We start from the raw sequence: 14,342 nt of genomic DNA, 5'->3' as shown, positions 1-14,342 counted from the left end.
GTAGTATATTCCTGGGTTGCTTGTGACAACTGTAGTTCTGCTACCAGAAATTATTTCTGAAGAGAAGGTCTCAGGGACACCTCTCCCTGCAGCTCATCCCTACCCCATCTTCATGCTCCTAGGGATAAAGTGCTACATTACAGCTAGTTCCACCCCAGGCACACAGTGTTAGGTAGGATTAAAGTGCAAAGCCTTTTAAAGAGAAGAAAAAAGAAGCAGCTGTCTAATCAGTCTGGAAAGCAGACCATACAGGGGGCAGAAGTCCTGGCTGTGAATGCAGGGCAAGAAGCAGAGATCTGATGACTGCAAGTTCTTTGAGTAATTTTTTCTGTGAACTCACTAGTTTGCCTTAAGGCTTCCTCTTACTTTTTTAAACTTTTTTTATTATTGTTGTAATAATACACATAAATGTACATTGTGACATTTATCAAAGTCTATACAATATGTCATACTTTAATTCACCCCCCCCTCCATAAGGCTTCTTCTTGGTAGTGGTACTAGAAGTTCTCTGGCAAAATACTGATCAGTATTTCTGATGCTGTTTAAAGCCTACTTAGCTTTTTGTATTTTTCCTGAGTAAAAGATGGCATATTGGGCACTACTAATTTTCTTTCCTCATAACCTAAATATTCTATAGTGCTTTTTTTTGTTTTTTGAGATACGGCCTTACTGTGTTATCCATGCTGTCTTGAACGCCTGTATCAAGTGATCTTTCCATCTCAGCCTGGGATTACAGGCATGTACTGCCATTACCAGCTTTCCAATAATACATTTTAAAAGACCTCCTTCACTGTTCAGAAACATTGCTTTATTAATTTTCCAGGTTTTTTTGTTTGCTTTCTTTTTGAGACAGGGTCTCACTATGTAGCCTGGCTAACCTGAAGCTTGTGATCCTCCTGCCTCAACCTCCCAAGTTCTGGGATTGCAGGCATGAGCCATCACACCCAGCTGTTTTCCAACTTCTTACAAATCCAAGCCAGTATGGTAGCACACACCACAGAATCCTGGCACTTCAGAAGCTGAGGTAGGAGGACCACAGTTCCAGGCCAGCTGGGCTACCTAGTTGAAACCACATTTTAATAAAACAAATAAAAAACAGTGTCTTAAAATTTTAAGGGAAAAAAATTCTTTCACTTGAACAGTTTAACAGGTAATTGATAGTATGGTTAAGTAACATTATACATTAAGTCTTGAGAAAATGGGAAATTAGAGCCTTCTAAGAAATGTGACCTAGATAAAAGCTGAGTTTCAAGTAATTCCCATTGAACAAACTTTAGTTTAAATAAAGGGCCTCAAATCAAGACTAACTGGTGGATATTTTTAAACAAGAAGTAAAGCTGGCTTCTTTGCCACCTGGCTGGGGCCCACTGCTTTTTGTTTGTTTGTTTGTTTTTGCGGATAACTGTTCTTTCCTTTTCTTTCAATAAAGCTTTGCTATTGTTTTACAATAACAACAAAAGTAAAACTTTAAATTTAAGGGAATCATAATTGTACTAGTGGTATTAATGGTAGTACAATTGCAGTAAATATTTTAGCCATGTCGTGTCCTTTCTGAATTGTGTCAACCCAATTGAGAGTGTTCTGGTGAAAGTGCTAGTATGTTTCAGGTGTAGAGCATGTCTAAGGCACTTAGTGACTTTCTTAAAGTTCCTGTGAACATGAGTGCCTGTCACTTCATAACCGAAAGAAGATATAGTCTCGAGGGACAGGGATAATGGAGAATGATAGAGGGGTGAATACATTGTAAAACTTTAGTAAATGTCACAGTGTACCCCCAGTATAACAATAATAATAAAAAAATCCCCATCTAACAATGAATAAGAAGATACAGTCTCTTTACTACACAGTTGCTTGTTTTAAGAATCTAATAGTTAAATTATTATACCAAATTAAGTATTTTTAAGATCTGCTGATGTTTTGTTTATTATAAGCAGAAAGGTTTTGCTTGAAGGCTTTTTTTTCAGGGCAGGGGGCAGGGTGGTACTGGGGTTTGAACCAGTACCTGGGGCCTCATGCTTCCTAGGCAGGTACTCTACCACTTGAGCCACTCCACCAGCCCTTTTTTGTGCTGGGTATTTTCTTTTTTTTTTTCTTTTATTATTCATATGTGCATACAAAGCTTGGGTCATTTCACCCCCCTGCCCCCACCCCCTCCCTTACCACCTACTCCACCCCCTCCCTCTCCCCCCCACCCCCTCAATACCTGTGCTGGGTATTTTCAAGATGGGATCCTGCAAACTATTTCTCCAGACTGGCTTTGAACCACAGTCCTCCTGATCTCTGTGTCCTAAGTAGCTAGGATTTATAGGTGTGAGCCACTGGCAAGCCCTTTTAGAGATAAGGTTTTGCTCTATGTCCTGGCCATCCTGGACCTTGATCCTTCTGTTTGTTTTTCCCTGCCTAGCTGGGATGACAGGTATATAGCACTACACCTAGCCATTGGTTGAGATGGGGTCTCATGAATATTTTTCACATGAGACTGGCATAGAACCATTATCCTGATCTTCACCTCCTGAGTAGCTAGGATTACAGGCTTGAGCCACTGTGCCCAGCCCCTTGGAGGTGTTTTTTTAAAAGTCAGTAATTTTCTGTGTTATATAAGAATTTAGTAACTAATTTTTATTAGTTTATTTATTTAGTTTTGGGGGTGTCAGTAGTAGGGTTTGAACTCATGCTTGCTAGACAGGTTCTTTACCACTTAAATCACACTCCCAGTCTTTTGCTTTTAATTTATTTTTCAGATAGGATTTCACTTTTTCTTTTTTTTTTGGCAGCATTGGGGCTTGAACTCAGTGCCTTAGGCTTGTTAGGCATGCACTCTACCACTGGAGCCACTTCACCAGCCCTTTTTTGTGTTCAGTGTTTTTGAGACAGAATCAAACCATTTTGATCCTCCTGATGTCTCTCCCCCCTGCCCCCAGGCAAACACTTTTGCCTGGGGCTGGCTTTGGACCTCTCCTACCACCTTCTCTGAAGTAGCTGGGATTACAGCTGTGTGCCACCACACCCTGCCCACTTATTAATAGTTACTTGGAATTCCCTTTCCAAATATCAGACTTTCTGGTAACGTTTAGGAAGAATGTACTGATGGTTATTTTTACATGTTACCCAAGAATTTCAAAAGCATGTACACATGTACTTTATATATTCCCATAGTAGTGTGCTACCAAGAGGAAAACAGGTTCTGCAGGATTGGTCATTTGTGAGGCCTCATGCTGGGCCATCTGGAATTAGATTTAAGAGCAGAAGTGAGGGTGTGATTTTTTTTTCCTCTTTGTGTTGTTATGCTGTCATGTGTTTTTAGAAATTTTGATGTTAAACATGTAACATTTTTAAAAAGCATTTAGAATGTGAGGAATGCAAAGAATTGCACTTGGGTTCTATGTTGCCCCTGTGCTTGCTAAACCCATACTGAGCCGAGATGTATGCCTTGCTAATACATCGTGTCTGTTTTCTATTTTTCTATTAGAACTACTAAATTTGCTTAAATGCTTATTGTTCTCCGTAGGTGTTGGATCCTGAACAGAACCATAACTTCACAGATCATTATCTAAATGTGGCCTTTGACCTTTCCCAAGTCCTTTTCATAGCCACCGCCAACACCACTGCTACTATTCCACCTGCCTTGTTGGACAGAATGGAAATCATTGAAGTTCCAGGTGCTTCATTCATAAATAAAATCATGAACATCTTACTTTTCTTGAACATACCCTTTAAAATCAGTCATGCTGAAGAGTTTGAAGAAATTAATTTGCTAATGCACAGTCTTTAAAAGCTCAGAGTCAGGTGTACAAACCAGCTTTTTCAAAGTCTGGGATAACCAAATTTGTACCAAACAGATAAGACTACATGTATGTTCTGTAAGTCATCAAGAATAAATCCTATCCAAGTGCTGGTGGTTCACACCTGTAATCCCAGCCACTCAGGAGTCAGAAATCAGAAGGACCACAGTTTGAACCCAGCCTGGGCAAACAGTTCAGGAGACCCTATCTCAAAAAAACCCATCACAGAAAAAGGGCTGGTAGAGTGACTCAAGGTGTAGGCCCTGAGTTCAAACTCCAGTAGTGCAAAATAAATTAAATAAATAAATAAGTCTTGACAACATGTTCAGATTTAATTTAGCATTAAAGAATGATTATCTTTTGTGGAAAGAAAGACATTCTTCCTTGAGCCAATTTCTAAAATTACAGATAAAAAATAATTTGTTTCTACAAAGTAAGTGTCTGAAACCAAATACCAGATTTTTGCAATTTTTACTACTTCTCTGGGAAAGCATTATGTATGACTTATTCTCAATAAGAAGTGGTTCCTAAAGAGTACTGGAGCTTTCTTCTTAGTAATTCTATAACGGCACAGTGCTTTTAAATTCCTCTTCTTTTTAATCTGTCAGGTAGTTACATTTCTTTCTTTTTTTTTTTTTTAACCATGCTTTCTTTACTGGAATATAGAAAAAAAATCCTTTAAATTTTACTTAAATTCTAGCCTTTCCATTTTATTTTAATTGCTCAGAATTATTTTGCCCTAGAAGAGATGAAATCAATGAGTACTTGTTAAAATGAAAATAGAGTAGATTCCTATATTCAGTTTTAAAATGTAGTGGAGCAAAAAGTTGCTTTTGGGTTTTTATAAGATTAAAAGAAATAACAAGATTCAATTACCTGGAAATGCCAAGTAACGACAGAAAGCCCATTAGGACATGTGATGACCTTGCCTTCCTTTGACAGATTTGGTCAACCTGTCTTCCAGCTCTCTACAGCTTTAAACCTCCTTTTTCTATCAAGAGATGCTTTATCAGTTCATGTTTAAAACTTCTGTTGAACAGAAAGGATACATTAGCTTAGGTGGAATTTTGTCTTACGGAATTGAAAGATAAAGTAAATCTGTACTCTTTGAGGGGTCTAAATCAGTAAGAACAAAGCCTCTTAAATATATTCTTTATTATTTTTCCTAAGATGTGGGGGAGGAAAACAAATAACAATCACTGTTTGGTTTGTGAAAAATTAGGAATTTTAGAGTAAAGTTCCTCACTCTGGTTATAGTGTTAGTAGAAGTCACACATAAATTCATTTATGAATTAAGATCCATTGATTCTGCATTGGATTCATTAAAAGGCATTGCATTTTGGGAGCCGTGTGGATAACTACAGAGCAAGGTCCCTTCTTTTGCAGGGTATACACAGGAGGAGAAGATAGAGATTGCCCACAGACACCTGATTCCAAAGCAGCTGGAACAACATGGGCTGACTCCGCAGCAGATTCAGATCCCTCAGATTACCACCCTTGCCATCATCACCAGGTTAGTCCACCATTCTCAGGGATGTTAACATTCGAGTCTGAAGAAGAGATTCTTTTACTGACATCCTATAGTACCCATTTTTCTTCTACAGCTTCCCAGCAGGCTTGACATAGCTATTGATTTACGCAGGGCTCAGAAGGAGGCAGAATTTCATAGAGAAATCTATGAAATTAGAAGATCTTCATTGAGAAGACCTCACTATACCAGAATTTCTATTGTAATAGCAATCAAAGGGATTAATTTAATAATTTAAAAACCAAACACATGGAAACATTGTATGCCTAGGATCTTGAAATATGTTGAATTCACTTGAGATGAGCTGCTACTTTCAGATGTCTGTTTTAGGTTATTTACATTTTTTTTCTTCTCTTTGAGAGTTTTTTTTTTTAATCTTCAGAGTTTTGATCTTCAGAATTAACACTGAAACAATAGAGAAGGTGATGATCCAAATTAGCTACCAAGTACTTAAGCCGGTGGCAAGCAGTGCATAAGTTATCTGAATAGAGTATTGCTGATTTATAGATTGTGTGTGTGAATGGAAAGTATATTCTGTTGAGAATCTATATCAGCCACAGCCTGAACAGTCTAGTTACAGTGTAACGAGTTTACTCGAAGCCTTCCAGTGAAAACGATAATTGTCATAGGATTATTTTTTTTTCTATTCACTGCCCTATAGTTTCCTACTTCTGCCCTTAGGAGCATCTGGCATCTAAGTATAATTCCTCCTTGTATGGACTTCTGAAATGAAGAACTGTTCTCAGATCTGCCCCATAAATACTCTCTTCTTCAAGCTAGTTACCCCTGTTCTCTTTATCATTTCTCTTGTCCTGGTTTCAAGACTTTCTACCTTTCTGATTAGTCTTCTTTTGTATGAGTCTTGTAGATCAGTGTGCCTTTTAAAATGTTATTTTCTGGTTGTACCTCTAGGTATTTAGTCCTTTTAAGATTTTTCTCTTGAAATTCTGCTAAACTTGGCATAGACCTTTCTGTTTATAAAGTTGAGTTTCTATTTTTTGCTACTGTTCTTTTTTTCTTTTTAAAGTTGTGTTTCTTGAAGCCCAAATGTAGAAATTTACAGTATTGTATATTATATTGTTAGTTTCAGCTACCATCATAGCAATTTGTGTTTATCATCTTAATTATTATTAAATACATTCATTTTATGTCCCTTGAAAATCATCAGCATATATGGCACCTTGTGTTCAAGTCATTTTGAGAAGATCAACCAGTTCTTTTTTCTTTCTTTCTATTATTTATTGTTGTAGCGCTGGGGATGGAACCCAGGGCCTTCCACATGCTAGGCGAATGGTCTGCCATCAGCTCCATCCCTGTAATACATCAGCACACCAGCCAATCCTTACCTGACTGGTGATTCTTCCCAGTTCTTTTCAGTTTAAAGATATCAAATAGGAGTTGCTGCATCTAATTCTTTGGTCAGCTGTTAGTGATATACTGTCTGCATTAGTTACCAACCCCAATGATCTAAACACAAGTATTTGTTGTTATCTCTGTTTTTGACAACTTCCAGTCTATTCTGAATTCCTGGCTCCATTCCTGTACATTCACAACATTCCTTCAAAAGCTTCCCCAGACCCAGCCACTAGTGGCTCACACCTGTAATCCTGGCTATCAGGAGGCAGAGACAGGAGGATCTCAGTTTGAAGCCAGACCAGGCGCATAGTTTGTGAAACCTTATCTCAAAAATACCCCCAACACAAAAAGGGTTAGCAGAGCACCTGCCTAACAAGCATGAGTCATTGAGTTCAAACCCCAGCGCTGAAAAAAAAAAAAAGCTTCCTCAGTCCCTGTGCTTTCATCTTTTGTCCATACCCATTAATCTGAGCTGATCAAGTCCCTGTCTAGGAAGCTATATTAGGTTTTTGCTTTTATGTGTTGCTTTGTTTATTTTTAAGGTGCCTGCCTTATTGAAATTATGTACAGTTGTATAACATGGACTTTTTTTTTTAAATCCTTATATCCCTTTGATGGAAATGAGTTTTACTTTAGAACTTTGAGCCAACAGCTTTTCTCTTCCTTTCCTTACAACTTTTAATCTGCCTCCCTAAAATCTAGAAGGTGTCAGCTGCCTAATAAAACCCAGTTGTTCTCTACCTAATGCTGCCTGTTCCAGTCCATCCACAGCTGGGTGGCCAAAACTGTAAGGTGGTTCCTGGGTGGCTGTGCAGTTGCTTTAACAGACAAGGTTTTAGGCCACTCTGCTTAACCACATGTGGGATCTCTCACAGAGTCACAGTAGAAAGCCCCAAGTCACTTGGTGGTAAGCATGGTTCACAGTAAAAACTCAGTTTCTGTTTCAGGTGCTTTTTTATCTTTAGTTGAAAAAAAAGTGCAATTTCTCTTAATTCTTCCAGTAATATTTCAAGTACAATAAGTCTAGGATTTTCTTAAATTGACAAATTTTGTTTAAGAAAACTCTTAAAACATATCAAAAGATTAAATGATATTTTAGGTGCTGCAAAGTTTACTTTGGCTGTATAAATTGAAGAGCCAAGGATTCGTGTTTTTTTAGGCATAAAATAATAGCACAAGATAATCTGTATAAAGGAAATAGTTGTAGCTAGAAATATACCTGAATAGTTTAAAAAAAAAAGTAACATTTTAGAGTGATCTTTTAAGTTTGCAGAAGCTAATTCTCAGGAAAGAGCAATGAACTTTTAAATGGTCATTCTTTCTTTAGTAAAAATGTTAGCCATATTGCTTTTTTTTTGGTTTTTTGGCTGTACTGGAGTTTGAACTCAGAGCCTAATGCTTGCTATGCAGGTGCTCTCCCACTTGAGCCACACCCCTAGTCCTTTTTTGCTTTAGTTACTTTTCAAATAGGGTCTTGTGTTTTTGCTTTAGGCCAGACTTAGACCAAGATCATCCTTCCTATGCTTCTCTCGTGGCTGGGAATACAGGTGCACTCCACCACACCTAGCTCATTTGTTAGGATGGGGTCTTGCTAACTTTGCTTTGGCTGCCTGGAACCTCCATTGTCCAAACCTTTGCCTCCCAAGTAGCTGGGATTATACTTCTATTTTTATAGGTGGTGTTCAAACAACAGTAATTTTTGTTTTTTGGTTTTTTTTTTTGATGACAGATATACCAGAGAGGCAGGAGTTCGTTCTCTGGATAGAAAGTTTGGGGCCATTTGCCGAGCCGTTGCTGTGAAAGTTGCAGAAGGACAGCATAAGGAAGCCAAGCTGGACCGTTCAGATGTGACTGAGGGAGAAGGTTTGTGGCTTTAGTGTGTTTCTCTAAGCCTGGCAGCTAGCAGTGAATGGCAGAGTTAAGCTGGGTACGGAGAGAGGGTGCTGGGTCTCCTTGGAGCAGTGACACATGAGACTCCATCAGTTAATGCATCCCGTAAGTATTCAATAAATGACTCCATGTTGTTAATCAAGGGCATTCTTTCTTGTCAATAGTAAGCGTTTTAACTGGACTAATATTTGGAATGAATGCTTTGAGGATATAGGAACTTTCTCCAGATTTGTAATGATGGTGCACTTTATATATAAATTTAATGTTCTCTTACTTGTTTTTTGTTTCATTTTGGTTTGGTTTGGTTTTTTTGCCATCCTGGGGTTTGAACTCAGGGGCCTTACACTTGCTACGTAGGTGCTCTACCACAGGAGCCACTTCTCCAGCCCTCTCTTATCTCTTACTGACCCAGGCAGTTGCTAACTCCTTGAATAATTTGCAACATAAAAAGCTGTTATAGAGCAAGCATGGCAGTTCAAGCCTGTAATCCTGTCAATTGGGAGGTCAGAGCAGGAGGGTCATGAGTTTGAGGCTAACCTGGGCTACAAAGAAAACCCTGTCTCAAAAATTTAAGTTGTTACAACATGTTAAAAAAAAAAAAAATCAAGCTTGCTTGGCACCAGTGGCTTAAGCCTATAATCCTAGCTACTTGGGAGGCTGAGATCAGGAGGATTATGGTTCGAGGCCAGCCTGTACAAATAGTTTGCAAGACCCCATCTCCAAAATAACCAGAGCAAAATGGACAAAGGGTGTGGCTCAAGTGGTAGAGTGTCTACTTAGGAAGCTTAAAGCCCTGAGTTCAAACCCCAGTCCCACCAAAAAGTAAAAAAATCAGTGAACTTTAAAAACCCAAGCTGTCTGAGTCGGCCTGGGCAGACCTTTGTACTCTGGAAGAGCTTCATGCCATAGTAGTTTTATTTTCCTCACACCTCTTGTTTCATAGGTACACAATTCCATGTAATGTAAATTACTCTTTCTTAAGTAGTTCTGGAGGTTGGTGTCATGAGGGCATTCTATTACTAGAATTAATCAAGTGTGAATGTTTCCTTGGCTACCCAGTTAAAATGCTTGAACTTCTTCCCTGTACCTCATTACACCATGTTGTTATGCAGTTTGCTAAAACTAGCTTTAAGAAACATTACTTTAGCCAGAAGCAGTGACTCACGCCTATAATCCTAGGTATTTGGGAGGCTGAGATTGGGAGGATAGAAGGTTGAGGCCAGCTTGGGCAAATAGTTCACAAGACCCCATCTCCGAAATAACCAGAACAAAATAGATGGGAAATGTGGCTCAAACAGTAGAGCACCTACCTGCTTTGCAAGTTCAAACCCCAGTCCCACCAAAAAAACAAAAGAAAAGAAAGAAACATGACTTTAGTAATAGGAAACTGATGATTTCTTTCATAGTAAAGAGACTTATTAGATGTCCTGCTATTTCTCCAGCTCTTTCCAGAAAGGACTTAGATGAGTGAGGTTGAAAGAACCATAATTTGTGGTAGGCTTAGTGGACCAGGCACTGTTGAACATCTTCCTTGTTTTTCTTCTCTTGCTGAGTCAGTGCATTTCACATCATTAGCATCACTGAATATACATTCACATAATCATTTTGTTCCCTGTGTGTTGCTGCCCCTCTCTGCACTTTGCCTAGAACCCCACTGCTCATTTTCTCAGGGGAATAAACCTTCCAGCTTTTGCTGAAATTGGAGCAGAGTCATGTCCTCAATATATGGAGTTAGGGACATTACACTCTTAATTGTTTAGTATGCAGACATAAAAACTTCTTTGTGGTACCTGCTGTGGTTTCAATATGTCCCCCAAAGCTCATGTTGCAATGCAATAGTGTTGACAGATGGGATCTTTAAGAGGTGTCAGGGCTGAGCGTGTGGCTCAGAGTTAGAGCACTTTCCTAGCATGCACAAGACCCTGGGTTCCATCCCAGCTCCACCAAAAAAAAAAAAAAAAAAAAAAAACGATTAAGTCATAAGGACTCTGCCCTTGTGAGCAGATTAATCCATTATCTTGGGGAAGTTGGATTAGGAATAGTTACCACAACAGTAGGTTCCTGATTTAAAAAAAAAGTTTATTTGTCCTCCCATGCCCCACACACACCCATGAACTCTCTTGCCATGTGATGCTGCAAAAGGCTTCCCCCACAGGTGGCCCCTTGATTGTGGATTTCTCACCTCCACAATCGGGAGCCAAATAAATTTCTGTTCACTGTAAACTCCCCAAGTTGTAGAATTCCATTATAGCAACATAAAATAGGCTAAGACAGCTCCTCTTGTCACCCATAGTTTTGGGGATCCCTTAGGCTCCTAAGCCATTACAGGGTTTTGTGGCTCAAATCACCTTTCAGTTGTTGATCTTGATCCCTCACTCATACCCTGCAGACATTAAGAGTTCTGCTTTCTCTAGTCTGCTAAGTTTTCATTAGATTTTTGTCCATTCACTTTCACTTTGCAGAATTTGTATTTCTTATCAGTTGTCGCCTTTCTCATTCTTTTTGTTCTTACAGGTTTATACTTTTTTTTTTTTTTTTTTTTGGTGGTACTAAGGTTTGAACTCCAGGTCTCAGCTTGCTAGGGAGGCACTCTAGGACCATGATCCTCTTATTTACACCACCTGAGTATCTGGGATGGCAGTTGAACCACATACCCAGCCTTATTGGTTGAAATAGGGTCTCACTAACATTTTGCTCAGGCTGGTCTCAAACATGATCCCCCCCACTCTCTGTGTCCTAAATAGCTGGGACTATAGGTATGAGTCACTGTGCCCAGATTGCTTTTTTTTTTTAATTTCTTGTCATTTTAATGGAGAAATTTAATAGAGGAATTGTAAAATAAACATATGTTCAGACTACTATTTATAAAAATAGAAATTTTTAACAACTGTCATGAGGGAGTGCCTGTTAAGAATGGAAATCAGGTGGAACCCCTGACTACCAAGTGCGAGACCCTGAGTTTAAACCCTAATAGTGCCACACAAAAAAAAAAAGGAAATCAACAGATGTAACTGGAGAAATGAGGTTTTGTTCCTTTTCTTCATCTTCTATATGAGAGCTAACTTGATCCTAAATGTTCCCTTTTTATTCCTACAGCTGTGGCCTATGGCATAGCTTCATAGAACATAACCATGACCCTCTGTCTTTTTGTTCTTGTCTGTGATATAGCAGAAGGTAGGGGGTAAAATGAAGTTTATCGGTTAACACATTTTGACAATTATAAGTATTTGTAAGATTTTGATTTTTTTTTTTAGAATTTATAACACCTTCAGAGGGACTTGATGTCAAGGGACACTTTCCATAGATGCAATACATTGCTTAATGTTTATACATACATCATTAGCATATTTTAATAGTATCTGTGCTCATAAATAACCCACACATGTCTAAGACCTTGTTCAAACAGCTTATGAACTGTTTTTATGGTAGCATTCACTTGGATTTTTTTGTTGTTATTAGTTTTTTAAATCACAGAACATCTCCAACTGATGATGTAGCTAAGCAGATTTAGGTAATTAAGATACTATCTAAGGAAAAAACAAAGATACTATCTAAGGCGTTCAGATGAATAAATAATTAGGATAAACATTTGTCTCTAAGGATGATTTGGGTTGTAGTCCTCATTAGAGACACAAATATAACTAGTAATAATAAGATACTCTTGAGTTACTAGAAATGATTGCCCTCCAGACTTAGTAATTATAAGAATCTTGAAATAATGCTTATAACTTCAACCATTCCAAAAGAAAAATTTTTCTAGTCTACAGTAGGTTGTCGTGCCAAAAGTTCAAGTGGAACTCAGTAACTGAAAGTTTCTCATTAAGAAATGAGTATAGGGGCACCCTCTCTTGGGACCTCTCTTGGGGGGGGGCTTTATATTTTCTATCTCAATAAACTCTCCAACTTTACACTAAAAAAAAAGAAAGAAATGAGTGTAGAAGATAATGAGCATATAGAAGACAATGGTTGTTTTAGAAACTTCAACTAATGTAATGCAATGTGGGAGTTATTTTTAATGTTAAAAATAATGCTGGACTCGAAGTTACTGCCAGGAAGAAAAGTAATTTCAGGACACGAGCTTTAAAACAGGCAGAAACTGCCTGGCGCAGGCCCAGAAACTCTGGTCTGTGAGCAGTTGTCTGCATTTGTGGTATCTCAGGTGGTTGTTTACACAGACCAGATAGTAACAGGGAGTTTAGAAGGCAGGTGAGCTTTAGTTATTTAATGCTAGAAGAGAAATGTTTATGCTTTTGGTCACTTGTCCATGACAAGAAGACAGTTGGTCTTCTGAGACTCTGGTTTGATTCGTACATCTCTTCCCAACATTTCCCAGTATACTCTGGCTTGCCTGTTAGACTCTGCTAATAGACATGCCAGACAACCATGTAGCAATAAAACTATGTGATTTTATTTACATTTATTCAGCTTGGGATTTGCTGGCCTCTTTGAATTTGTGGGGTAAATTCTTTCATCAGTTTTAAAGTTTTTTAACTATTATCTTTTCAAATATTATTCTCATTTTTTTTCTTCCTCTGAGGCTCTAAGACACAGCCTGCTTGGTTTTTACCCTCTGTTCTGTTTTTTCATTAATTTTTCTAATTCTGTTTGCATAGTTTTGTTTTCTTGTATGCCAGTTCATGATTACTGTCTTCTGCTATTAAGCCTATGGAACTCTTATTTTTAGAAATTGAGTTTTCTACTTTTTGAATGTCCATTTGATTCTTTATGTATATGTAGATTCTAGTGGGTTCTTTATTGAAATCCTCCATCTTTTCATCTCTTTATCCATCTTTTCCTCTATTTTCTTGGCCATACAAATCATGGTTTTTAAAGTGCCTATCTGAACACTCACATTATCTGATTCACTTGTGTGTCTCTTTGTATTACCTGGGTTTGCTGCTCTTGTTGTTTAGTTGGTTGGTTTTTATTTTATTTTATTTTTTTTTGTGATGCTGCGGATTGAACCCAGGGCCTTGCACGTGCCATGCAAATACTTCCGCCACTAAACCATCACCAGCCCTTTTTCTTGTTTGATTTTTTTTTTTTGTCATTTGTGTGCTTTAGCACTTCTTACAATTTTTTTTCCTTACAGAGTATAAAATATAAAGGCTATAGTAGTAACCATTGTCCTCAAAATGGGTTACATTTTCTCTTGCCAGTGGCTGGTGACCAGTGTAGGTCCCTTTGATTCTGTCAAAGCTAGTTTCCATCTTTGTAGGACTGTTCTCTTTCTGTTATAGCCTCATTCCTGGAATGGAGTCTTGACTTCTAGGAAGTGGTTTTCATTCCTTAGGCTAGATCCTTCCTTCCAGGGCATGATCCTTCTATGTTCTCAACTAAAACTCCAGTCAAGCCTTTAGCCTTCCCATTGCTTTTCCCTCCTGGTTTCTTGGAGTCTGCCCTGAACGTGCTCAAGTTAGGAGGTAGTCAGCAACTCAGCAGGATTTGAATGCACAGTTTTGAGCTCTTTCTGTTTCCTTCATTCCTAAGATTTTGCCAATGAAGTCCTATCTTCTTTGACAATCTTGACTCCTCAGAGCTACTTTTAGCTAAATCACTTCACAGTTAAACACAGCACATACTCTGATTATTCTGGATTAATAACAATTCTAGTCCATATCTCCATGAAAGGGAAAAAAATACGAAGAAATATAGCTGGGGCCAGGAATGTAGCTCAGTAGTAGAGTATGTGCTTAGTCTAGCACCAAAAAAGAAATAATCTTGTTTTGTAGCTGTAAGCCACCATCTATCATGTGATTGACTATTTTTAAATTGCTAGTTTGACT

At 38.2% G+C, this 14,342-nt stretch overlaps 1 protein-coding gene across 1 annotated transcript in view; it reads left to right on the top strand.

Annotated features, from left to right (window-relative positions):
• Lonp2 (lon peptidase 2, peroxisomal) overlaps positions 1-14,342 on the top strand; it is a 102,750-nt gene that overhangs the window by 56,076 nt on the left and 32,332 nt on the right. Inside the window, exons 9-11 of the mRNA XM_020181678.2 lie at positions 3,509-3,659; positions 5,169-5,295; positions 8,396-8,529. Of these exons, the coding sequence (XP_020037267.2) occupies positions 3,509-3,659; positions 5,169-5,295; positions 8,396-8,529 (412 nt within the window). The remainder of the gene's footprint in view (positions 1-3,508; positions 3,660-5,168; positions 5,296-8,395; positions 8,530-14,342) is intronic.

Source organism: Castor canadensis, chromosome 15, assembly GCF_047511655.1.
Source record: "Castor canadensis chromosome 15, mCasCan1.hap1v2, whole genome shotgun sequence".
In the NCBI taxonomy this organism is placed as follows: Eukaryota; Metazoa; Chordata; class Mammalia; order Rodentia; family Castoridae; genus Castor; species Castor canadensis.
This window is presented reverse-complemented; position numbering and strand designations above follow the sequence as displayed.